This window comes from Lissotriton helveticus, chromosome 5_2, assembly GCF_964261635.1.
Source record: "Lissotriton helveticus chromosome 5_2, aLisHel1.1, whole genome shotgun sequence".
In the NCBI taxonomy this organism is placed as follows: domain Eukaryota; kingdom Metazoa; phylum Chordata; class Amphibia; order Caudata; family Salamandridae; genus Lissotriton; species Lissotriton helveticus.
Genome location: NC_136066.1, coordinates 10,017,647 through 10,045,476, shown reverse-complemented (window position 1 = coordinate 10,045,476; position 27,830 = coordinate 10,017,647). Strand labels below are relative to the sequence as shown.

The following is a 27,830-nucleotide window of genomic DNA, read 5'->3' as shown; positions in this document are numbered from 1 at the left end:
ATGTCATGAATGGGGCGGAAACATTGGAGGGGGCTACCTAAGGAGCCGGGACCTCTAACCTGGTGGTGCGCGCAAACTGGCAATGACGTGTTACTAGGAGAAGCTGGGGGCTATGAACTCTGTGTTAGGAGCAGAGACTAAAGTCTGGAGGGTCGGAGCGACATGTACCTAAACCCTATCTAGTATCTGATGTTTAGGGAACATGTTGATATAAACTAGAAGTCATGAGGGGAAAAGCTAACTGACTCTAAGACTGGACCATGCATTATTCTACATGTAGTGCGTGATGAAGAATATTAAATGACCAGTAAATACAGTATTTCTCTAACATGGAGACGTGAAGGCTAGACAATGACGGAAACTATGGATGCAGTTCAGTAGCTTAGGAATGCAGAGAAGGAGGACTAAACTGATAGCTGGAACTATAACATACTCTTGGCAGACTCAGAGGCAGAGCCAAGCTGCACCGGGCACTGCGAGGCAGGAAGTAAGTGAAAGGTCGAGGATACAGGTGGGGGCTGTATCGCTCCTCAGCGAGGCTTTCAGGAGACAGGAGCTGAATCTGATGTCCAGGCCCTTTTGAGGCCTAGAAACGGGGACTTTACAATGGAATAACGTGCACACTGGGAAACGTGGCAACGTAGCTTTACATAGGCCTGGTATTCGTAGTATTCACGAGGACTGGAAAATGACATACCAGAGGTGGACACAACTGTAATTGCGTCATTAATCGGACATGGGGAATAACATATGCATATTGGTCATGCACACATAACATATGATGGATGAGGCGTAGGGACACAGAACATGACGAAATTTACTTTTCCACACTAATGTGAGGCCTTTAGGCCTATTTATCTATATGTCTATGGGACATTACTTTATTTATATACCGGGGACTCCCATTCCGACGACGGGGAATGATTCAGGCATGTGAATCTATGAAAGACACCCCTAATACTGGATAATTCACTGAGACACTTCCACAAGCCTTTTATGCGTCGGAACGCCCACCCTACATACAATATACCTGCTGCAGGTATAATGTAGCGTAGGGGTTTAAAAGTGACGCATCTGCCTAGATGCGTCACTTTGTAAATATGGTGCAGTGTGGTGCATTTTCTCCGCCACCGCAGCGTAACAAAAAGTGATGCAACAGTAGCTCGTGGGCCTCATAAATTAGGCCCAATTGTTATTACCTTCATCAGCTCCCTAATGATAACATGTAACTAGTTTTATGAAGGTTCTGTCAGCAGACGTCTATCTGTCCTTGTCTCTCAGGATATACCTGCTGGAGCATGAACACACCGACAGTGGGGCCTCACGAACAGTCTGAGAAGCAGCCATCTCAGCGAGGAGCTCGTGTGTGAGAAGAGAAGAGCTTTTTGAAAGAGGCATAAAATGATGCTCTCGCAGTGCCCTAAAACCCCCAACACCTAATCCACATGCGCCCGGTCATTACGAAATTTCAATGCACATTTATGCCACAAACTGCTGACATCCCTCACAAAAGGATCTTAAAATCATACTGCAACCCTCTACCCCCGTATGTGCTAAACCCGCGGCTGCCCCCCCTGCTTACCGCCTCGATTCATGTAGAGGCCCATCTCGTGTTTCTGCCCTTTGATGGCCTTATTCAGGAGCAGCACTCCCTCTTCGTAGAACCCCTTCTTGTAACACTGCACAGCAAAATCATTGTAGGTGAGGAGCAGCTGCTTCTGGGCCTCCAAGAACACGGAGAGCTGCTCACCGGCTGCAGGGTATGTCGTTCGCCTCCCCGGGGGGCTCTCGCCAGGCCCTCTCATTACAGGCAGCTCTGCTGGCGCGTCTACAGCTCGGGTCGCCACCGGGGGGGTCTCAGTAGCCCCACTCAGTTGCATTGCTAGCACAAAGTCATCCATTGCTGAACTGAAGTCTTGGAGCCTCCTGTAGAGTGTCCCTCTGCCTCATGGTCCAGCAGGTGAGAGGAGGCATTGGGGGCAAGAAAAAACAGAGCAAAGAGAAGTGAGGATAGTGAATGCATGAAAGGCCTACCTCCCTCACTTGGAGCAGCCTCAACCACTGAGGACACGCTCCAATGCCTACCTCCCTCTCTCCCCGAGAGCAGTCTCAACCACTGAGGACACGCTACACACCTACCTCCCTCACTTGGAGCAGCCTCAACCACTGAGGACACGCTCCAATGCCTACCTCCCTCTCTCCCCGAGAGCAGCCTCAACCACTGAGGACACGCTACACACCTACCTCCCTCTCTTGGAGCAGTCTCCACCACTGAGGACACGCTACAAGCCTACCTTCCCCTCTCCCCGAGAGCAGTCTCCACCACGCTCCAAGCCTACCTCCCTCTCTCTCTCTCTCTTAGAGCGGTCTTCACTGCCGAGAACACGCTCCAAGACTACCTTCCTCTCGCTTAGAGCAGCCTCCACCACCGAGGACACGCTCCAAGCCTACCCCCTGTCCCTGAGAGCAGTCGTCACCACCGAGGACACGCTACAAGCCTACCCCCTGTCTCTGAGAGCAGTCTCCACCACCAAGGACACGCTACACGCCTACCTCCCTCGCTCCCTGAGAGCAGTCTCCACCACCACGGATACGCTACAAGCCTACCTCCCTCTCTCCCTAAGGGCGGTCTCTACCACTGAGAACGCGCTACATGCCTACCTCCCTCTCTCCCTAAGAGCAGTCTCCACCGCCAAGAATGTGCTACAAGCCTGTCGCCCTCTCTCCCTGAGCGGTACAAAAGGGGGTGGTGATGGACGGAGCATCTGAATCAATCAAACACTCACACCCAGTCAAAAGATCTGGGTTGAATCTATCACCGTTCTTTAGCCCACTCTGCCACCCCATTTCAGACATGGCCATATGCAAATCAGTCTGACCCTGTGCCCCATGGGAACAGTCCAGCCCGACCAGCCAAGCCATGTCTTCCCTGGACCGGAAACAAGCTTCTGAGGACCGGTTTCTGGCATTCCAGCCGTCTTCAGCTCGGCTTGCTTGAATCCAGTGGCAAAGTGAGCAAGGATAACACGTCTGAGCATACCCTGCCACACTTATGGCAGCCAAAAGCGGTACAAAAGGGGGTGGTGATGGACGGAGCATCTGAATCAATCAAACACTCACACCCAGTCAAAAGATCTGGGTGAATCCATCACCGTTCTTTAGCCCACTCTGCCACCCCAGTTCAGACACGGATATATGCAAATCAGTCTTACCCTGTGCCTCATGGGAACAGTCCAGCCCGACCTGCCAAGCCATGTCTTCCCTGGACCGGAAACAAGCTTCCGAGGACCGGTTTCTGGCATTCCAGCCGTCTTCAGCCCGGCTTGCTTGATTTCAGTGGCAAAGTGAGGAAGGGACTCACGTCTGAGCATACCCTGCCACACTTATGGCGGCCAAAAGCGGTACAAAAGGGGGTGGTGATGGACGGAGCATCTGAATCAATCAAACACTCACACCCAGGCAAAAAATCTGGGTTGAATCCATCACCGTTCTTCAGCCCACTCTGCCACCCCAGTTCAGACATGGCTATATGCAAATCAGTCTGACCCTGTGCCCCATGGGAACAGTCCAGCCCGACCTGCCAAGCCATGTCTTCCCTGGACCGGAGAGACCGGAGAGACTGCTCCCTGAGAGCAGTCTCCACCACCAAGGACACGCTACACGCTACCTCCCTCTCTCCCTGAGAGCTGTCTCCACCACCATGGATACGCTACAAGCCTGCCCCCTGTCTCTGAGAGCAGTCTCCACCACCAAGGACACGCTACACGCTACCTCCCTCTCTCCCTGAGAGCTGTCTCCACCACCATGGATACGCTACAAGCCTACCCCCTGTCTCTGAAAGAGGTCTACGCTACCAAGGACACGCTACAAGCCTATCCTCTGTCTCTGAGAGCAGTCTTTACCACCGAGGACACGCTACAAGACTTCCACACAGTCTGAGAGTAGTCTCCACCACCAAGGACATGCTACAAGCCTACTGCCCTCTCTCCCTGAGAGCAGTCTCCACCACCGGGGACACGCTATAAGCCTACCCCCTGTCTCCCTGAGAGCAGTCTCCACCACCAAGGACACGCTACAAACATACCCCCCTCTCTCCCTAAGAGCAGTCTCCACCACAGAGGATATGCTACATGCCTACCTCCCTCTCTCCCTGAGAGCTGACTCCACCACCAAGGACACGCTACACGCCTACCTCCCTCTCTCCCTGAGTGCGGTCTCCACCACTGAGGACACGCTACACACCTACCTCCCTCTCTTCCTGAAAGCATTCTCCACCACGAGGACACGCTACACACCTACCTTCCTTTCTCCCTGAGAGCAGTCTCTAGCACCAAGAATGTGCTACAAGCCTGCCACCCTCTCTCCCCGAGAGCAGTCTCCATCACCAAGGACACGCTACACGCCTACCTCCCTTTCTCCCTGAGAGCGCTCTCCACCACCTAGGATACGCTACAAGCCTATCCCCTGTCTCTGAGAGTAGTCTTCACCACCGAGGACACGCTACATGCCTACCCCCTGTCCCTGAGAGCGGTCTCCACCACCGAGGACACGCTACATGCCTACCTCACCAAGAATGTGCTACAAGCCTGCCGCCCTCTCTCCCTGAGAGCGGTCTCCCCCATCGAGGACACGCTACAAGCCTACTCCCTCTCTCCCTGAGAGTGGGCTCCACAACCAAGGACACGCTACAATCCTACCCCCTGTCTCTGAGAGCAGTCTCCACCACCAAGGACACGCTACAAGCCGACCTCCCTCTCTCCCTGAGAGTGGTGTCCACCTATGAGGACACACTACATGCCTACCTCACCAAGAATGTGCTACAAGCCTGCCGCCCTCTCTCCCTGAGAGCGGCCTCCACCACAAAGGACACGCTACACGCCTACCGTCACACCTACCGTCATCTCCCCCCTCAGAGCGGCCTCCACCACAAAGGACACGCTACATACCTACCGTCATCTCCCCCTCAGAGCGGTCTCCGCCACAGAGTATACTCTACAAGCCTACCTCCCTCTCTCCTTGAGAGCGGTCTTCACCACCGAGGACACGTTACATGCCTACCTCCCTCTCTCCCTGAGAGCAGTCTCCACCACCCAGGACACGCTACACGCCTACCTCCCTCGCTCCCTGAGAGCAGTCTCCACCACCACGGATACGATACAAGCCTACCCCCTGTCTCTGAAAGAGGTCTACGCTAGCAAGGACACGCTACAAGCCTATCCTCTGTCTCTGAGAGCAGTCTTTACCACGAGGACACGCTACAAGCCTACCCCCTGTCTCTGAGAGCAGTCTCCACCACCAAGGACACGCTACACGCTACCTCCCTCTCTCCCTGAGAGCTGTCTCCACCACCACGGATACGCTACAAGCCTATCCTCTGTCTCTGAGAGCAGTCTTTACCACCGAGGACACGCTACAAGACTTCCACACAGTCTGAGAGTAGTCTCCACCACCAAGGACATGCTACAAGCCTACTGCCCTCTCTCCCTGAGAGCAGTCTCCACCACCGGGGACACGCTATAAGCCTACCCCCTGTCTCCCTGAGAGCAGTCTCCACCACCAAGGACACGCTACAAACATACCCCCCTCTCTCCCTAAGAGCAGTCTCCACCACAGAGGACATGCTACATGCCTACCTCCCTCTCTCCCTAAGAGCTGACTCCACCACCAAGGACACGCTACACGCCTACCTCCCTCTCTCCCTGAGTGCGGTCTCCACCACTGAGGACACGCTACACACCTACCTCCCTTTCTTCCTGAAAGCATTCTCCACCACCGAGGACACGCTACACACCTACCTCCCTCTCTCCCTGAGAGCAGTCTCTAGCACCAAGAATGTGCTACAAGCCTGCCACCCTCTCTCCCCGAGAGCAGTCTCCATCACCAAGGACACGCTACACGCCTACCTCCCTTTCTCCCTGAGAGCGGTCTCCACCACCTAGGATACGCTACAAGCCTATCCCCTGTCTCTGAGAGTAGTCTTCACCACCGAGGACACGCTACATGCCTACCCCCTGTCCCTGAGAGCGGTCTCCACCACCGAGGACACGCTACATGCCTACCTCACCAAGAATGTGCTACAAGCCTGCCGCCCTCTCTCCCTGAGAGCAGTCTCCACCACCAAGGGCATGCTACACGCCTACCTAACTCTCTCCCTGAGAGCAGTCTCCACCTATGAGGACACGCTACAGACCTACCTCCCTCTCTCCCTGAGAGCGGTCTCCCCCATCGAGGACACGCTACAAGCCTACTCCCTCTCTCCCTGAGAAGGGGCTCCACAACCGAGGACACGCTACATGCCTACCCCCTGTCCCTGAGAGCGGTCTCCACCACCGAGGACACGCTACATGCCTACCTCACCAAGAATGTGCTACAAGCCTGCCGCCCTCTCTCCCTGAGAGCAGTCTCCACCTCCGAGGACACGCTACAGACCTACCTCCCTCTCTCCCTGAGAGCGGTCTCCCCCATCGAGGACACGCTACAAGCCTACTCCCTCTCTCCCTGAGAGTGGGCTCCACAACCGAGGACACGCTACAATCCTACCCCCTGTCTCTGAGAGCAGTCTCCACCACCAAGGACACGCTACAAGCCGACCTCCCTCTCTCCCTGAGAGTGGTGTCCACCTATGAGGACACACTACATGCCTACCTCACCAAGAATGTGCTACAAGCCTGCTGCTCTCTCTCCCTGAGAGCGGCCTCCACCACAAAGGACACGCTACATACCTACCGTCATCTCCCCCTCAGAGCGGTCTTCGCCACAGAGGGCACGCTACAAGGCTACCTCCCTCTGTCCCTGAGAACAGTCTTCACCACAAAGGACACGCTACACGCCTACCTACCTCTCTCCCTGAGAACGGTCTTCACCACCGAGGACACGTTACATGCCTACCTCCCTCTCTCCCTGAGAGCAGTCTCCACCACCCAGGACACGCTACACACCTACCTCCCTCTCTCCCTGAGAGCGGTCTCCACCACTGAGGATATGCTCCAAGCCTACCCCCTGTCTCTGAGAGCAGTCTTTACCACGAGGACACGCTACAAGCCTACCCCTGTCCCTGAGAGCAGTCTCCACCACCAAGGACATGCTACACGCCTACCTCCCTCGCTCCCTGAGAGCAGTCTCCACCACCACGGATACGCTACAAGCCTACCCCCTGTCTCTGAAAGAGGTCTCCACTACCAAGGACACGCTACAAGCCTATCCTCTGTCTCTGAGAGCAGTCTTTACCACCGAGGACACGCAACAAGCCTGCTGCCCTCTCTCCCTGAGAGCAGTCTCCACCACCGGGGACACGCTATAAGCCTACCCCCTGTCTCTGAGAGCAGTCTCCACCACAGAGGACATGCTACATGCCTACCTCCCTCTCTCCCTGAGAGCTGACTCCACCACCAAGGACACGCTACACGCCTACCTTCCTCTCTCCCTGAGTGCGGTCTCCACCACTGAGGACACGCTACAAGCCTACCCCCTGTCCCTGAGAGCGGTCTCCACCACCGAGGACACGCTACATGCCTACCTCACCAAGAATGTGCTACAAGCCTGCCGCCCTCTCTCCCTGAGAGCGGTGTCCCCCATCAAGGACACGCTACAAGCCTACTCCCTCTCTCCCTGAGAGTGGGCTCCACAACAGAGGACACGCTACAATCCTACCCCCTGTCTCTGAGAGCAGTCTTTACCACCAAGGACACGCTACAAGCAGACCTCCCTCTCTCCCTGAGAGCTGTCTCCACCTATGAGGACACACTACATGCCTACCTCACCAAGAATGTGCTACAAGCCTGCTGCCCTCTCTCCCTGAGAGCGGCCTCCACCACAAAGGACACGCTACATACCTACCGTCATCTCCCCCTCAGAGCGGTCTTCGCCACAGAGGGCACGCTGCAAGGCTACCTCCCTCTGTCCCTGAGAACAGTCTCCACCACAAAGGACACGCTACACGCCTACCTCCCTCTCTCCCTGAGAGCAGTCTCCACCTATGAGGACACGCTACAAGCCTACCTCCCTCTCTCCATGAGAGCGATCACCACCACAGAGTACACTCTTCAAGCCTACCTACCTCTCTCCCTGAGAACGGTCTCCACCACCGAGTACACGCTACAAGCCTACCTCCCTCTCCCCCTGAGAGCAGTCTTCACCACCGAGGACACGCTACATGCCTACCTCCCTCTCTCCCTGAGAGCAGTCTCCACCAACCAGGCCATGCTACACACCTACCTCCCTCTCTCCCTGAGAGCGCTCTCCACCACTGAGGATACACTACAAGCCTACCCACTGTCTCTGAGAGCAGCCTCCACCACCGAGGACACGCTACACACCTACCTCCCTCTCTCCCTGAGAGCGGTCTCCCCCATCGAGGACACGCTACAAGCCTACTCCCTGTCCCTGAGAGCAGTCTTCACCACTGAGGACACGCTACAAGCCTACCCCCTGTCTCTGAAAGAGGTCTCCGCTACCAAGGACACGCTACAAGCCTATCCTCTGTCTCTGAGAGCAGTCTTTACCACCGAGGACACGCTACAAGACTTCCACACAGTCAATCAGGAGTTTGTTAAAGCGCGACTACTCACCCGTAAGGGTCTCAAGGCGCTAGGGGTGGGGGGGGTTGGGGGGGGTGCAGGTTCCATTCCATCAAGGAGGGGGTCTGTCGAAGAGCCAGGTTTTGAGGTTTCTTGCGAAGATGGGGAGCGATGTTGTCTGTCTGAGGTGGAGCGGAAGGGCGTTCCATGCTTTGGCCGCGAGGAAGGAGAAGGAGCGGCCTCCCGATCTGGTCTTTCTGGTGCGGGGGACCACAGCGTAGGAAAGCTGGGCTGATCGTAGGGTCCTTTGGGGTGCGTGGAATTTGAGTCGACTGTTCAGGTATGCTGGTCCGGTGCCGTGGAGGGCCTTGTGTGCGTGGGTGAGCATCTTAAAGGTGATTCTCGCATCGACGGGGAGCCAGTGGAGTGTGCGCAGGTGCTGGGAGATGTGGCAGTGTTTTGGCAGGTTGAGGACCAGTCTTGCGGCGGCGTTCTGGATGTTCTGTAGCTTGCGGATGAGGTTTTTGTTTATTCCGGCGTAGAGTGCGTTGCCGTAGTCGAGTCTGCTGGTGACCAGGGCGTGAGTGACTGTCTTTCGGTGTTCGAGGGGGATCCATTTGAAGGTCTTACGAAGGAGGCGGAGGGTGTGGAAGCAGGAAGATGAGACAGAGTTGATCTGGCGGTCCATTTTGAGCTCGGAGTCCAGGATGATTCCCAGGTTGCGTGCGTGGTCTGTGGTCTGTGGGCACACAGTCTGAGAGTAGTCTCCACCACCAAGGACATGCTACAAGCCTACTGCCCTCTCTCCCTGAGAGCAGTCTCCACCACCGGGGACACGCTATAAGCCTACCCCCTGTCTCCCTGAGAGCAGTCTCCACCACCAAGGACACGCTACAAACATACCCCCCTCTCTCCCTGAGAGCAGTCTCCATCACAGAGGACATGCTACATGCCTACCTCCCTCTCTCCTTGAGAGCTGACTCCACCACCAAGGACACGCTGCACGCCTACCTCCCTCTCTCCCTGAGTGCGGTCTCCACCACTGAGGACACGCTACACGCCTACCTCCCTCTCTTCCTGAGAGCATTCTCCACAACTGAGGACACGCTACACACCTACCTCCCTCTCTCCCTGAGAGCAGTCTCTAGCACCAAGAATGTGCTACAAGCCTGCCACCCCCTCTCCCCGAGAGCAGTCTCCATCACCAAGGACACGCTACACGCCTACCTCCCTTTCTCCCTGAGAGCGGTCTCCACCACCTAGGATACGCTACAAGCCTAACCCCTGTCTCTGAGAGTAGTCTTCACCACCGAGGACACGCTACAAGCCTACCCCCTGTCCCTGAGAGCGGTCTCCACCACCGAGGACACGCTACATGCCTACCTCACCAAGAATGTGCTACAAGCCTGCCGCCCTCTCTCCCTGAGAGCAGTCTCCACCACCAAGGGCACGCTACACGCCAACCTAACTCTCTCCCTGAGAGCAGTCTCCACCACCGAGGACACGCTACAGACCTACCTCCCTCTCTCCCTGAGAGCGGTCTCCCCCATCGAGGACACGCTACAAGCCTACTCCCTCTCTCCCTGAGAGTGGGCTCCACAACCGAGGACACGCTACAATCCTACCCCCTGTCTCTGAGAGCAGTCTCCACCACCAAGGACACGCTACAAGCCGACCTCCCTCTCTCCCTGAGAGTGGTGTCCACCTATGAGGACACACTACATGCCTACCTCACCAAGAATGTGTTACAAGCCTGCTGCTCTCTATCCCTGAGAGCGGCCTCCACCACAAAGGACACGCTACACGCCTACCGTCACACCTACCGTCATCTCCCCCCTCAGAGCGGCCTCCACCACAAAGGACACGCTACATACCTACCGTCATCTCCCCCTCAGAGCGGTCTTCGCCACAGAGGGCACGCTACAAGGCTACCTCCCTCTGTCCCTGAGAACAGTCTTCACCACAAAGGACACGCTACACGCCTACCTCCCTCTCTCCCTGAGAGCAGTCTCCACCTATGAGGACATGCTACAAGCCTACCTCCCTCTCTCCCTGAGAGCGGTCTTCACCACCGAGGACACGCTACATGCCTACCTCCCTCTCTCCCTGAGAGCAGTCTCCACCACCCAGGACACGCTACACACCTACCTCCCTCTCTCCCTGAGAGCGCTCTCCACCACTGAGGATACGCTACACACCTACCTCCCTCTCTCCCTGAGAGCAGTCTCCACCACCCAGGACACGCTACACACCTACCTCCCTCTCTCCCTGAGAGCAGTCTCCACCACCCAGGACACGCTACACACCTACCTCCCTCTCTCCCTGAGAGCGCTCTCCACCACTGAGGATACGCTACAAGCCTACCCCCTGTCTCTGAGAGCAGCCTCCACCACCGAGGACATGCTCCAAGCCTACCCCCTGTCTCTGAGAGCAGTCTTTGCTACGAGGACACGCTACAAGCCTACCTCCCTCGCTCCCTGAGAGCGGCCTCCATCACCGAGGACACGCTACACACCTGCCTCCCTCTCTCCCTGAGAGCAGTCCCCTCCACTGAAGAAACGCTACAAGCCTACTCCCTGTCTCTGAGAGCGGTCTACACCACTGAGGACACGCTAAATGCCTACCTCCGACTCTCCACGAGAGCAGTCGACTCCACTACGGAAACGCTACAAGCCTACCTCCCTGTCTCTGAGAGCAGCCTCCACCACTGAGTACAATCTCCAAGGCCCTTATGGACACTTATGAACCCATACGCACACCCTCTCAGGCCCCTCTGTAGCCATGGTCAACCATGTCATACACGACCAGGACCTTCCAGACCCATGGTGTTCAATATCTGTGCCCTTCAAAATGCCTGGCTTATACATGCATGCCCTCTGAGTTCCTCCATGAGCCATGCTCCTCGATGCACACGCTGTCCAAGGTAGATCCCTCTACATCCATGTGCACAACTTCCCAGACCCATCGGAATCCTAGTTCTCCAAAGAGAGGGCCCTCGGGGTCCATGGCTCCCAAGTGCACACGCTCCCAGGTGTCCCTGTATCTCTGTCTCCCATGTGCTCGCTCCAACCCCCACTGGGTCCATTGCTCCAAAGTGCACACATTCTGAGGTATCCCTGTATCACTGCCTCCCCCGGGCACACTCCCCAACCCCGTCTGGGACGATGGCGACGTTGCGGACACCTCCCAGGCCTCTTTGGAACATGGGTGTGTGTGCCATGTGACCTGCCCACGCCTTCCTGTTTCAGCCTGTACCTGAATGTGTAATACTCGGCATCATTGGGGTCATGCTCTATAGCGCTGTAGATCTTGCTCAGGGCTTCATGGAGCTGTCCCTCCACCGCTTTGATGACAGCCAGGGCCCTGGCTTCATCTGCTTGGTTCTTCAGATAACGCCTCCAAGCCTGGGCAGCCCGGTGGTCTGACTCCAGCCGCAGGGCTTCCCCCACGTCCTGGTAACACAAAAGGATCTGGAAAGAGAAGGACAGTCAAGAACTTTGTGCTCGTGGAACTGGTTTATTTTGTCAATAAAAGCAAAACAATGATGGTGGAAGCGTTCATTCCTGGTGTGGTGACAATGGGAGCGCACAATCATAGCGAGGAGATGACACAGTGTCAGTTCATACTGCGCTGATGGTGGGAGTGAGTAGAAAGCTGGCTCTGTATATACTGGACCAAAGTAAGGTACAGTGTGCACAGAGTCCACAGTCCTCAGAGGTTTGGCAGAGGCTAAAGTTAGATAGAACCTTACTCTCTAAAGTGGTAGCTTGGACGAGCAGTAAGGCAGTATCAGAGGGCAGTGTTAAGCATTTGATGTACACACTCAGTCAGCAAATGGTCTCACACACTCAAATTCTGAACTCAATTGTTTTTGTATGAAAATATTCTTTCAGTTATTTTATTTTCTAGAACTAAGCAAGCCTGCCACAGATACGTTGATAAATACTTTGCAGTAAATATACAGTTTGAAATGCAATTGCAAATGTACTTTGAAATGGTTACAGTTTGAATTACTGGTAATCCAACACTGTGAAATGCTGGACATATACTTTGTATCAACACCTGCACACTGAAGCCAACTAAGACAGCGCGGAGCTGCGCGAGCTACAGAGCTGCAGGAGCGGCGTGATAACGCACAGTATATTGAGGTCCTTCGGCTGCGGTCCATGTGAGGAATTCCAGCCTTTGTCACGGTGACGGTGCAGGTTTGCGTTGGAATACGGAGCATCGTGGAGCACCCTATGACAGTCTGGGCAGCGTGGAACACTGTGCCGCAAGGAGCCGCGATGCGGAAATATACAGCACTGGGAGCATGATTGCAGCACTGCAGGGCCCATGAGACCGGGGCACCGATAACCGGAGAGTGGCGGAAGGCGACGGTGCCCATCTGAGGGGTTAGTCTGCTCCCCCTTTTTCCTTTTTCTGAATAACGGCAAGAAGGTGGCCCAGGGGACGATGATGCAGAGAGGCCCTGCCTGACTTTAAGATGGAGCCTGATCGGTAAAAATTCCAGAGTGGGGGCCCCTGCAAGCAATCAGTGGCACTGGAGGGTGGACAGCAAGCAGATCCCTCCCTTTGAACCCTGGTCGTCTTGATGTGAGCAGAGGAGGCAGAATGGTATTAACCAGCAGACATTGAGGCTTCCGCGGTGCCTGACCTTAAGAAGGCGCATGGGAAGGAGTGGACCCGCTTTGAGAGTGAGGCGGAGCGGATCCACTGTGTCTGATATTCATTTCTCAGCCGCAGTGGATGTGCCGGATATTTTGCCTAGAAGATTGCTGCAGATTGAGGTGAGAGGACCCCTCTCCCTACCCCCACTCCCTGCGTGAGTCAGGATGGCGGACCGGGCGCTGCAACACCAGGATATCGGCTGCGGTACTGCCCGGCACTTTTGACTTCAAGATGGCGCCTGGGAAGCAGTGGACCTGCTTTGAGATTTTGGCGCAGCGGATCCACTGCGTGTGATCATCATCTCTCGGCCGCAGGGGACGTGCCGGTTATGGTGCCCTGAAGATTGAGGTGAGCGGACCCCCTCCCCCAGCTGCGCGAGTCAGGATTGCGGCTCCCATTGCGCCGCCCACCTTAATGGTGATATGTCCCTGCTCGCTTTCTGGTCTACGGCTCGACTGGAGCGCCTAGGGTCTCCGGCCCTGTTTTGGATCCAATGAGAGTCTGACCTTTCCCTTCCCACTAAGCTCTATTGTACTTGGCACACTCTCGGCCAGGAAAGGGGTCCCAGGATGCCTGACCCCAACATGGCTGACAATGATTACTTCTGCCACCTTGCCTGACTTTCGATTTCTCAATACCTCCAGGACTATGCCTGACCTCAAGAGGACCTCTACAATTCCTTCGGCCTCATGGCTCCCCCTCTTGCCTTCTTGCTCTATTGCAGGAATTGAATGGCTGGTCGCTGAACTTCTCCACGCCTTCCAGGGCCTGGGTGGCGTGGGCCTGGGGGCTATTGGTGGTCCTGAGATTCACAGAATTGCCCCGGGGGGCCGAAGGGGTGGGCACGTGATCAGGAAACGTGTGAGGCCTGCTGCAAGTGGTAGACTGAGTCAATTCAACCCGCCGACAACCGAGTGAAGAATGAACACAACTACAGGAAAGCTGGTTTCTCTTTCATTTTGCATCGGCCTATATGGTAGCCCCAGCTCCCTTTTGGCTTGTCTCTACGCCCTCCCCCTCTCTCCTTCTTCGTTTACCTCTATCGTCGTAGCCTATGTATCTATTCTAAACTGTTTTGCCCAAACTTTGAGACCTGAGCAGCATGGCTGATGACCGGTGGAGCTGCTTGACAGCTAATGAGGCGATTGGCCCTGGTTTCCCCCTTGACCGTCACCCACCCAGCCGGACATTGGGCATAGTTCCTCCTCGCCTCCCCGCTATTACTCCTTCCTCCCCTCCCTCCTCGAATTACTGTAACATTGTTTATGTGTACTGTACCCTACTATGCTCTTGTATCTGATAGAACTTGTAATGCAACGATTCTAAATGTAAAGCGCTCTGATACCCTCTTGGGTCAAGTTCGCGCTATATAAAACTTTATAAAATAAAAATTTACTTTTATGTTACTTTTGAGATTACTATTTCTACTCAGTTTGATTCCTAGATATCACACTGGGACATTTCCTAGAGAAAAGGCAAGTCAAATCAGCTTTGCACAATAGTTATTTTTCAGATTTCCATACAAATCAACTCCACACTTAGAAAATTGTCAATGGATTCCTATAGAGAGAAATTACGTTAATGGTTACCAGGTAAGTAATCGGACTTTGGAGTTGATCTTCTGGGGTTAGATCCAGGGTTCCCCCAGGGTCAAGGATGCGCTCTTGTTACACCCTCAGCGGCACTCGGGCGGCCGGGTGAGGGTGTTGTTTTGACGTTGGGTGCCCTGTTGATTTCAATGGGGAACATCCGGTTTGCAAAGGCACTGCAGGCTCAGGGACGAAGGTCTTCTGGGAGCGACCACCACTTCGAGGGTAAGTTGTGAAGTTTGGGGTTGGTTAGGCACCGTTGGTTTGGGCACACAAGGCCGTGGGGCTTCGGGTGCAGGGGTGCCTTTTGGGGTCAGATCCTTTTACCAGCTCCTGGTCGCAGTTAGGGGACCTTCTGGAGTTAGGCTGCAGGCGTCGGCTGGAGGCTTGAGGCAGGTCGGTGGTCGCCCAATCTCGGGTCAGGATCACCGGGGGGGGGGGGGTGGCCTCCTTGTGGTGTTTGTCCACTCGAGGTTGGGCCGTGGATGGTGGGTGCAGAATGGGGTGGATTTGCAGTGTCAGGCCGGAGCCAGAGGTTGCAGGTGAACAAATCCGGTGTTCACGGGACACAAAGTCTTTGTGGTTGAAGGCAGGCAGGTCCTCTAGGGTTTTCAAGGTTGCTGACTGCAGGACACACCAGGATTTTGCAGGAGCAGGTTCGATGCGGAGACAGGCTGGTAGGTCTGGGGCCAAGTCAGTGGGCGTCTTCCTCTTGTTAGCTTCCGCACGGCTGTTCGGTCCTTCTTTTCTTGTTGCAGGTTCTTGTCTGAGGAAGCAAGGTTCAGGAGTGCCCCTAAATACTACATTTAGGGGTGTTACAGGTAGGTAAAAGGCAGGGACCAATGTGTCCTTTCTCTGGGGTGGGTACACCTCCTATTATGCTACCCTTCAGTGGGAGGGGGGCATATGACTGTCCCTGGTTGGCTGAGTCCCCCCCTATGCAAGATGGTGGAGACTGAGGGCCCGATTCACAGCACTAACTTAAGACAAAATCCTAAACTTACTACCATTTTGGTATTCACAGAAGTTAGGAATCAGTTTAGGAATCCTAAAGTTAGGAGTCCTAACTTTACTACTCCTAAACTGAGAAAAATCCTAACTTTAAGACTTTCAGTATTCACAGAAGGCATTTAGGAGTCCCAAAGTTAGGACTCCTAACTTCTGTGAATACCGGAATGAGTAAGTGCCTTCTGGGAATACCAAAATAGTAGTAAGTTTAGGATTTTGTCTTAAGTTAGTTCTCTGAATCGGGCCCCACGTGCTTCACCTCACCTCCATGACCTGAGGGGTGGAGATGGCAGAGGTGGGCACACCTCTCTTCCTAACTTGTTTTTCCCACCAGTTCTCCCGCCCAAAGTGGGGGGTCAGAACCAGTGGGGACCAGTTGCTTTGTGCAGCAAGGGGCCTGGGGAAGCTCACAAAGGTGGCAAGCTTTTGAAGCTTCCCCTTCGTGAACTCTGCCCATCCTGGGGGAGGAGGCTTGGCACCTCGTCCCAGGATGTGCATTGTTTCAGGCCCCAGAGAGCAGCAGGCTCTCGACCCAGGGTTACAGAAGCATGTCTGGTGGTAAAATGTAAATTGATACTTGTATAGCGCACTACTCACCCGCAAGGGTCTCAAGGCGCTTGTAGGAATACCGCTGTGGAACCCATCCTGGCTTTCCCTGTGAGGTGTCCACTCCTGGGCACCCCCAGGGTGGAGGCCAGGCATCCTTAGCGTTGTGGGGGCCGTTGTGGAGATTAAGCAAGCTATTGCCCAGAGTTGCAGAGTGGGACTCCATGATTGGAATAGGCACCGAGGCGAGAATTATCAGGTCCGTGGAATTTTGAGCCCAAGACCCGCCGAGGCAGGGAATTGAACCCTGGTCCCAGGCTAGACCTCTGCATCAGGGTCTGCCGCTCTAACCATTGAGCCACACGTCTCCACAGCCTCGGCAGCCACTCAGCCCGGACACTAGTGGTGGGTTAGTTTTCAGGGGGCATCTCTAAGAGCCCTCTGTGTGCATTTTTCATTAAATCCCACACTGGCATCAGTGTGGGTTTATTGTGCTGACAAGTTTGATGCCAAACTTCTCAGTTTTCTGTGTATTCATTATGGTGCTGTGGAGTTCGTAATGACAAACTCCCAGCATCCTATACTCTTAATGGCAGCACTGCAGTTACAATGTCTAAGAATGGACTTAGACACCGTAGGGGTACAGGGCTCACGCACCTGTCCCCTCACCACTGGCACAGGGCACCCAGCTAGAGAGGTGACTGATGTATGCCAGGGCAGTGGTTTGTAGGCATGGCACTATCACTCGTTTTTCACTAAATCTGATCACAGTTTTATTCAGTTAGGGTCAGTGCATTATGGGAAAGGTAGTCATTATTATTTCCAGTGTTAGTATAGGTCAAAATAGGTCATGTGATATTGTTTCAATCAGGGATTAGTTGAGTAAACGTGGGGAAGAAGGCTTTAAGAGTAGATGTGTATGGGAGGGAAGTTAAAGGTTTTTGAAACTCTGAGAAAGGCACGTACATTCCACACCGCCGGTTGCAGCATTATCAGGTAAAAGAACACATTTTGCTTTTTGTGAACTTTAGGGAAAGGGGCTGAAGTATGTATTTTGTGGGATTTAGTATTTTACGTATTTAGTTTTGAATACACGTACATGTGCGGGTTGAGAAGGAGGGTGGTATGGGAGACTTCGGGAAGAGCAACTGTTGTCGACAGTATGTGTTAGATGCTTTAAGCACATTATGGTTTGGAATTGCTTTTAATGTGAGCACTCATGAGGTGGGTTAAGGAGGGAGATTATGGGGAGACATCGGATTGGTTGTTGTTGACATTATGTTACGCTGTTCATGCACTTTTTCTGATTTATTACAGTACCCCTGACAAAGAACTAAAAAGTTCGAAATGAATTGGGATATTTTACTGTGTTGGCTCAAAGGAAGGTTGACTGTACATGTCTATGTTTACTCTAGGATTGGCAGCATATGGCATCTGAAAATGCGGAATAAAGTATTCTATTTCAACCTAACTGTCTATGGAGTGATGTCATAAACATTGAAAACATGCATTACTTGACAGCTGTTAAGTTTGTGTATTACTGTGGATTACCTTGGTTGAAAGAGAAAAATGTGGTTTACTTCAAGAGGAAAAGTTCCTCACTTCAGCAGTGCAGCAGCTGGGGCGACAGTATCGCCCTTTTGGCATTAACACAGAGATGTGTGCCATGTCGCCTCGTCACTTTATTCTGCACCAAGACATGCATCCTGCCAAGGCAGTGTGTGTGTGTTTCAGGGCACAGGTCCTCTAAGGGTGGCACAATAAGTGCTGCAGCCCTCAAGGGTCTTCTCTGGTCACAATGCCCTGGGTACCTAGGGTACCATTTACCAGGGGCTGACCTGTGGCCAGAGATGCCATTTGAGTTTAGGCTTCAATGCAGTTTTTAGGGAATGACAAAAGTTTTGTGGAAGGTTCCCCTGGTGACTTTCACAGGGAGGGGAGAAGACAGTACGGAAAATAAGACCCTGTGGTTAAAATCCGAAAAAAGTCAGTGTGCTGACTCTAGAGAAACATGTACGGGAAATTGGCCTAAGGAGAGTCCCTGATATTTCTGAGCTATGATGGCAAGAAGATATTATACACTTGTGACACTGTATATCAAAACATTAATCAATAAACATATCCAACAAAAGTATTAAAAATGATTTGCACAATTTATTGTGATACCTCCCTTCAGGGTTACACTCTAAAGTTTAAAAGAATTACTTAAAAAGGTTTTCTTCATCAAAAATGTACATAAACAATAATAAAAACAGTCAAATAAAAAGGTCGATGCAGCGTTTCGGTGTCATTAAAATAGTTGCACCTTCATCAGGACATTTGACAGTATTGACTTGTGATCTAAAAATTAAAACACAATATTTTAGGTACCTATTTTTTATACATATTTTTTATATACACAGTGACACATACATAGCAGTATTTTATATTTCTTTTCCCCATTTTCCTCTTAGACATACTGTTTTATGGTTAAACATTTATTTATTACTTCTCCCGACCACATTCCCCTCTTACAAAAGAACATCCTTGAGATTAATTTATCCATGCACTGATTATTTGGTGGATTACAGGGGCCTAAACATTACCCTGGCAGTATGAGGAAGTACCTTAACTAGAAGGATTGTTTCAGGAAACTTCCAGGTTGATTACGAAATTACACTACTGTGTTTCGTCTGGTAATTTGGCAGACCTTATGTGTGAAGAAAAAAGCCAAATTACATGCATGCAGTTTGAGCATCATTCTACAAATTATTTTTTGTTATATATTTTTTTAATAATATTCTGTCATGTTTATGTTACCTTGGTAGGAACATCGGTGCTTCTAAATTGGCACGGAGGAGCCACCGTACTTTATTATGCGGCCAACTGCATGTAAAAATAGTAGATTCCTTCTTCAATTTGGAATCACTAGAAACAATGAAGAGCATTGTATAGTTGGTCTCTATTTTATATACGGTCTCACCGAACGTTTAATCTACATTTCTAAGCTCTTTCAAGCTTACTCACCAGTTCAATGACTCGTTTTTGCTTGAATGATGAGAGTAGTTCTTATTCTTTCCCTACGAGGGGGTACAGTTCCAATTCTTTTCTCATGAGCCTGTTGGTTTAATAAGTATGTGTAGTAAGCGTTTTGTTCACTCCCTTACCTATTTTCTTATCTAACTATGCTCTTAGTTAGTCGTGTACAGGACTATAGAATTTTTGCAAAACCGCTTATATATACGCGGGGACTTGTCCTGATTTTAACCCCTGTTCATTAGTGTTACTCGTTGGCTTGCTTACTACTTCGTAATAGCTTGTCAAACACCGCTCTGTAAATTAATTTGGTGTCAAAACAAGGGCATCGTTTATCAAAATTATCGGCCTTATAACTATTCCCTACCGTAGATATTATTGGGGAGGGTATTAAACACGGTATGACAAACGAGAACCACCCCAATTTAAACCCATTATTCGGCCTACAAATAGGGAAACGAAGCGAGGGTCAATTGTGCCATTGTATCAGGCTAGACTATGTCTAAACTCCTTTCAATAAAGAAATAGAGGGCTCCAACGTGGCACTAGATCGCATACCTGTATCGATAGATTCGGCCTCCCTGCTCCTCCGTGTCCGTGTTGTCAAGAGATCATTTTTACCCCGGACTTGATCGTTGTTTATATGCTGGCTCTGATCACCATGACCCGGAAATAGATACATGTTTTTTCGATTGTTACATCGGAATAAATCCTCTCTACCTTTGTGATTGTCTTGGTAATTAAAATCACACGATATTATTTTAAATCTAATTCCCTCTTAAGGATTTCGTCTATAAGATTCGGTCTGATTCGCAGAGTATTAATTTATTCGTAGCGTGACCCGGAAGTCCACGGTTTCGATTACTGGGGATATGTAGTTAAACAACAAATGATCTGTCGGGGAGTTTCTTCTCTATATTTATGGAACATATCTTCTCTATACTCAATTTCATAAATTCTTGATTTTCCGGCACATATGTTCAGTTCGTCTTACTTCTATGGCGGCCATTTTGAATTGGGGAATAAGGAACGTAGTTTCACTTATACAAGAACAATCTACATCCCATTACTACGTTATTGTGCACATACCGCGGCCATTTATAAGCAGAATTTTCACTCGGTGCCAATCAGCATTAGATTGCTAACCAAACATTAAGATTGCATAATATTCTAGTAACCAACTCTTGATGAAGTCTGTGGAACCTCTTAATTCAAGTTTAGTCAAGGAGCCCTTCAATGGCAGCAAATATTGGAAAGCAAAGAACATACAATGCTTGGTATTATCAACGATTATCAAAAACTATGTAATGAAAGCGTTACCACCTTCAATTATTGCTGTATTGGAATGCGATTCGATATGTTTAAAATATATTCATCTCTAATTTTATTGCTATCAAGGTCAACCATAGCATACAGTCATTGAGACGCATATTACAGAATCAATCTTTGCCATTCCTCTTTATTATTTAAACCGGTCCTGAATGTATTAAAAAGGGTCATGTAAAACTGCTCTCTCTTCTTTCTCTCCTCTAGTGCTTTGCTCAATTATTTCTATCCCGCACCATTTTAAATCCTCAATTTCTGGTTGTAAGTGAACCAGCGATCCACCAATGGTGCAGTTTTCTATTTTGTCCTTATCGCTGACTTATGTTCTGTAATACGCGTTTTAATTTCTCTTGATGTTTCGCCAATGTAGGCCTTGTGGCACGGACAAAGAATAAAGTAAACAACATTTTTGGTTTTACAATTTATAAAACTTTTTATTCTGTGCGTGATGCCATTATGAGTCACCGTGTCCCCCTTCATTTGGTTTTCACAGTTTGTACACATATTACAACAAAAGTTACCGGTCGGTAGGGGCCTCTTATTGATGGTATTCAGTTTCTCACTTCTATCCTCCCTGAACGTATGGACTAAGCAGTTTCTGACTGTTTTATTCCTTCTGAAACTGAACATAGGTTTCGGTATTTTAGTACCATTTTTTTCATTTAAAAGTGACCAATTTCTGTTTATTATATTTTTTACTTTATTACTTGCTGTACTAAAATTTGTAACAAAAATCAATCTGTCATCTGATTTTTCTTCTTTTTTAGTTTCATTTGAGAACAGAGAGTCTCTATTATAATATCTTGCTCGTTTGTAAGCTTTCCTTATTAAATTGTTAGGGTAGCCTCTCTCTTTGAGTTTACTGGATAATTCATCTGCATGTCTATTAAAGTCCCTGATGCCAGTGCAATTGCGTCTGATTCTTAAATATTGGCCAAAGGGGATGTTGTCCTTTTGGCTTCTGGGATGATTACTTTTGTAATGAAGTAATGTGTTGCGATCTGTTGGCTTGGTGTAAAGGTCCACTCCTAATTTGCCGTTTTTGTCTTTAATACTAATATCTAAAAATTCAATTGTTTCTTTGTTATACTTAGAAGTGAAACGTAGGTTCCCGTCTCCTAAGTTTAACCAACTGATAAAGTCAGTCAAATCCTCAATGGTTTCTGTCCAAATAAAAAAAATATCATCTATGAACCTTGACCAACAAGTAATATTTTCAAAAAAAGGGGCTACACTATTGAAAATGTGCTTGTTCTCGAAGGCTGCCACATATAAGCAGGCTAGGCTGGGAGCACAGGTGGCTCCCATGCTGGTGCCTTTAACCTGTTTATAAAAATCATTCTTGAATAAGAAGATGTTATTTTTTTAATTATTTCCACGCATTCTAGAATGAAGGTAGCAGGATTGTTAAGATCTCCTTCTTCGGTGCTCAAAAGGCCCTCTAACATCCTGATGGTATCATCCTGCAGGATGTTAGTGTAGAGGGCCTCAATGTCTAACGTTACCAACCATTGGTTCTGGATGTTATACGGGTGCCCCTCAACTCTCTCTATTATGCAAGTGGTGTCTTTTATGTATGCCCTTTGAGTAGTTACTAGTGGCTGGAGGAACTTGTCAACATATTTACTTAGTGGTTCCATGACTGAATTTATACTGGACACGATAGGTCGCATGGGTGGATCTAAAAGATTCTTGTGAACTTTGGGAAGTCCGTACAATGCTGGTATAATGGGGGCTTCATTTTTAAGATATCTATACTCATCATCACAGATGACTTCATCCTCCTTGGCAAAGTTTAATAGTGTACCTACTTTTAAAATAAGTGCATTCCACTCCTGTCTACTGGATTTACAGTAATGTTCTGGATTATTCAGAAGCAGCATCATTCTCCTATTATAGTCCTCGGTGTTCATGAGGACTATGCTGCCACCTTTGTCGCCCGGCTTCCCTGTAAGTTTACTATTATTCTCTAGATTCTGCAGGGCTATCCTCTCTGCCTTATTTAGGTTATTGCTCCCTCTTAATGGTTGTGTTAATAAGTCAGCTATGTTACTTTCAACAACTTGTTCAAATAAATCCACTTTTTTATGGACCATACCTAGTGTAGGTGTCCACTCTGATTTTGGTTTTAGACCTGATTTATTGACTGGGCTGTCTCTTGGGTCTTTGTCTTTAAAAAAGTCTTGTAGTCTGATCTTTCTGAAGAAACTTTGGAGGTCTCTCTCTAGATTACATTTGTCTACTTTTGCAGTGATAGCATACCCTAATCCCTTCTCTAATAGTCCTGATGAAGGTGCAACTATTTTAATGACACCGAAGCGCTGTGTCGACCTTTTTGTTTGTGTCACAAACAAAGGCAGTTTGACTAACCTTGTTCAGCCATGTACAACAGGAGCGATGATGAAGCTAGTTCTTCCCTGCCCTATAACTGGTGCCTCGTGGGAGCCATATAAATACACCCTCCACAGAGAGGACCACCCACAGGGAAGGGGAAAAATGGAGAAATAAAATATAACAGAGCGGCAGCCAGAAACCATCTACAGCAAGAGGTGACAGGGAAGGTGATCACTCTAAATGTCTGTATTCCGTTTCCTGTACAAAGATACAAGGAACACACATCAGTTTTCCCCCCTGCCCCTATGTGCATGTACTATATCAAAAGGATCTGAATATTCACTCACTTATAAGGGCTGCCACAAACACCTTGTAGAAAAGTAACAAAAGGTAAAAATAAAGTAACAAGAAAAAGAAGAATAGCAAATACTGGTATTTACAGTTCGGGCCAGTGAATGCCTCAGCTTCTCACTACGTAATGTTGATAAGAAAAGGAGTCTACTTAGCTACAAACGCCGTAGTCTTTTGGTTCTTGATGCAGAACTAGCAGGAAAATCCAATAAGAGGTTCCACCTCTTTCCTTGCACTCGGTACTCCTTTGCTGGATGAATCCGAGCCTTTCAATCGGCTCCAAGAGGTAGCGCAGAAAGAACGAGCGCCACTCACAAAAAACGAGAAAAAACAAAGTCTCAACCGCTAGTTACGGCACTAGCTGCATTCAGTAATCCAAAGAATAACAAAACCGACCTTTAGCGGTTCGCTCGGTAATGTTCACAAATGTTTAGAGAAGCGAGATAGTATTTCGGGAACGCCCAGTGCGTTCCGCGACCTGTTTCTCACAGGCAAGAATCGCCAGGAAAGGAAAAAGACACAGCTGCTGCCCGTATGACAGCGGGAATGTCACGAACTGCAAAAGGGTTCATGGATCGGTGAAAACGGCAAGTTTGCTTCTCTCCACACAGGAACTGCAATGACTCAGGTGACAAGCACCGAAGGAAAGGAGGGAGGAGCAGATATAGGAAGTAAAGCAAATGGAGGAAGAGAGATAGAAGACAGACCAGTTCGCAGGCATTCTGGGATATGTAGTCTGAGGGTCTACGAGGTGGAGATCGTGACAGTTTGACTGTTTTTATTATTGTTTATGTACATTTTTGATGAAGAAAACCTTTTTAAGTAATTCTTTTAAACTTTAGAGTGTAACCCTGAAGGGAGGTATCACAATAAATTGTGCAAATCATTTTTAATACTTTTGTTGGATATGTTTATTGATTAATGTTTTGATATACAGTGTCACAAGTGTATAATATCTTCTTGCCATCAAAGCTCAGAAATATCAGGGACTCTCCTTAGGCCAATTTCCCCCACAATTTCCCGTACATGTTTCTCTAGAGTCAGCACACTGACTTTTTTCGGATTTTAACCACAGGGTCTTATTTTCCGTACTGTTTTTAGGGAATGAACATAGGCCCTGAGTAACGGATTAGCAGGAGCCCAGGGCACACTCAGTCAAAGCACATCAGCAATTCAGCAAAAAATGGGGGCAACCATGCAGAAAGAGGGCACTTTCTCACAGTGTGTCCCTTCATAGCAGGGTAACAATAGTAGAGTCCATTCATAGCCAGGTGACCATGTAAACATCCATTCATAGCAAGGTGGTAATGTCACAGCTTACATTCATACTGTGGTGATATTCGAGCAACCATTCATAGCACCTTAACAATGGGAAAGTCCATTCATATTCTAGTGACCATGTAAGCATCCCTTTGTAGCAAGATTATAATGTCACAGAATACATTCATACTATGGTGATGGTGGGAGCAAACATTCCCACTAGGGTAACAATAGTAGAGTCTATTCAAAGCAAGGTAACAATGGGAGAGTCTATTTATAACAAGGTAACAATGGGAGAGTCTATTCATAGCAAGGTAACAATGGGAGAGTCTATTCATAGCAAGGTAAGCATGGGAGAGTCTATTCATAGCAAGCTAACAATGGGGGAGTCTTTTCATAGCAAGGTAAGCCTGGGAGAGTCTATTCATAGCAAGGTAAGCATGGGATAGTCTATTCATAGCAAGGTAACAATGGGAGAGTCTATTCATAGTAAGCTAACAATGGGAGAGTCTATTCTTAGCAAGGTAACAATGCGGTAGTCTATTCATAGCAAGGTAACAATGGGAGAGTCTATTCATAGCAAGGTAAGCATGGGAGAGTCTATTCATAGCAAGGTAAGCATGGGAGAGTCAATTCATAGCAAGGTAACAATGGGAGAGTCTATTCATAGCAAGGTAAGCATGGGAGAGTCTATTTATAGCAAGGTAAGCATGGGAGAGTCTATTCATAGCAAGCTAACAATGGGAGAGTCTATTCATAGCAAGGTAAGCATGGGATAGTCTATTCATAGCAAGGTAACAATGGGAGAGTCTATTCATAGTAAGCTAACAATGGGAGAGTCTATTCATAGCAAGGTAACAATGCGGTAGTCTATTCATAGCAAGGTAACAATGGGAGAGTCTATTCATAGCAAGGTAAGCATGGGAGAGTCTATTCATAGCAAGGTAAGCATGGGAGAGTCAATTCATAGCAAGGTAACAATGGGAGAGTCTATTCATAGCAAGGTAAGCATGGGAGAGTCTATTCATAGCAAGCTAACAATGGGGGAGTCTATTTATAGCAAGGTAAGCATGGGAGAGTCTATTCATAATAAGGTAACAATGACAGAGTCTATTCATAGCAAGGTAACAATGGGAGAGTCTATTCATAGCAGGATAACAATGGGAGAGTCTATTCATAATAAGGTAACAATGACAGAGTCTATTCATAGCAAGGTAACAATGGGAGAGTCTATTCATAGCAGGATAACAATGGGAGAGTCTATTCATAACAAGGTAACAATGGGAGAGTCTATTCATAGCAAGGTAAGCATGGGACAGTCTATTCATAGCAAGGTAAGCATGGGAGAGTCTATTCATAGCAAGGTAACAATGGGAGAGTCTATTCATTGTAAGCTAACAATGGGGGAGTCTATTCATAGCAAGGTAAGCATGGGAGAGTCTATTCATAGCAAGGTACCAATGGGAGAGTCTATTCATAGCAAGGTAACAATGGGAGAGTCTATTCATAACAGGATAACAATAGGAGAGTCTATTCATAACAAGGTAACAATGGGAGAGTCTATTCATAGCAAGGTAAGCATGGGAGAGTCTATTCATAGCAAAGTAAGCATGGGAGAGTCAATTCATAGCAAGGTAACAATGGGAGAGTCTATTCATAGCAAGGTAAGCATGGGAGAGTCTATTCATAGCAAGGTAAGCATGGGAGAGTCTATCCATAGCAAGGTAACAATGGGAGAGTCTCTTCATAGCAAGGTAACAATGGGAGAGTCTATTCATAGCAGGATAACAATGGGAGAGTCTATTCATAACAAGGGAGAGTCTATTCCTAGCAGGGTAAGCATGGGAGAATCTATTCATTGTAAGATAACAATGGGGGAGTCTATTCATAGCAGGGTAAGCATGGGAGAGTCTATTCATAGCAAGGTAACAATGGGGGAGTCTATTCATAGCAAGGTAACAATGGGGGAGTCTATTCATAGCAGGGTAAGCATGGGAGAGTCTTTTCATAGCAAGGTAACAATGGGGGAGTCTATTCATAGCAGGGTAAGCATGGGAGAGTCTATTCATAGCAAGGTAACAATGGGAGAGCCTATTCATAGCAAGGTAACAATGGGAGAGTCTATGCATAACAAGGTAACAATGGGAGAGTCTATTCATAGCAGAGTAAGCATGGGAGAGTCTATTCATAGCAGGGTATGCATGGGAGAGTCTATTCCTAGCAGGGTAACAATAGGAGAGTCTATTCATAGTAAGGTAACAATGGGAGAGCTCATTCATAGCAGGGTAACAACGGGGGAGTTTATTTATAGCAAGGTAAAAATGGGAGAGACTATTCATAGCAGCGTAACAATGGGAGAGTATATTCATAGCAAGGTAACTATGGGCGAGCCTATTCATAGCAAGGTAACAATAGGGGAGTCTATTCATAGCAGGGTAACAATGGGAGAGTCTATTGATAGCAAGGTAACAATGGGAGAGTCTATTCATAGCAAGGTAACAATAGGAGAGTCTATTCATAGCAGGGTAACAATGGGAGAGTCTATTGATAGCAAGGTAACAATGGGAGAGTCAAGTCATAGCAGGGTAACAATAGGAGAGTCTATTCATAGTAAGGTAACAATGGGAGAGCTCATTCATAGCAGGGTAACAACGGGGGAGTTTATTTATAGCAAGGTAAAAATGGGAGAGTCTATTCATAGCAGCGTAACAATGGGAGAGTATATTCATAGCAAGGTAACTATGGGCGAGTCTATTCATAGCAAGGTAACAATAGGGGAGTCTATTCATAGCAGGGTAACAATGGGAGAGTCTATTGATAGCAAGGTAACAATGGGAGAGTCTATTCATAGCAAGGTAACAATAGGAGAGTCTATTCATAGCAGGGTAACAATGGGAGAGTCTATTGATAGCAAGGTAACAATGGGAGAGTCTATTCATAGCAAGGTAACAATGGGAGAGTCTATTCATAGCAGGGTAACAATGGGGAAGTCTATTCATAGTAAGGTAACAATGGGAGAGTCTATTCATAGCAGGGTAAGCATGGGAGATTCTATTCATAGCAGGGTAAGCATGGGAGATTCTATTCATAGCAGGGTAAGCATGGGAGAGTCTATTCATTAACAATGTGGGAGTCCATTCATAGTATTGTGACAATGGAAGAGTCTATTCATTGCAGGGTAAGCATGGGAGATTCTATTCATAGCAGGGTAAGC

General features: G+C 49.0%; 1 protein-coding gene across 1 annotated transcript in view; it reads right to left on the bottom strand.

Annotated features, from left to right (window-relative positions):
• TTC16 (tetratricopeptide repeat domain 16) overlaps window positions 1-27,830 on the bottom strand; it is a 414,481-nt gene that overhangs the window by 143,715 nt on the left and 242,936 nt on the right. Inside the window, exons 8-9 of the mRNA XM_078646652.1 lie at window positions 11,772-11,986; window positions 1,583-1,941 (exon numbers count right to left, since the gene is read on the bottom strand). Coding sequence (XP_078502778.1) covers window positions 1,583-1,941; window positions 11,772-11,986 — 574 coding nt within the window. The remainder of the gene's footprint in view (window positions 1-1,582; window positions 1,942-11,771; window positions 11,987-27,830) is intronic.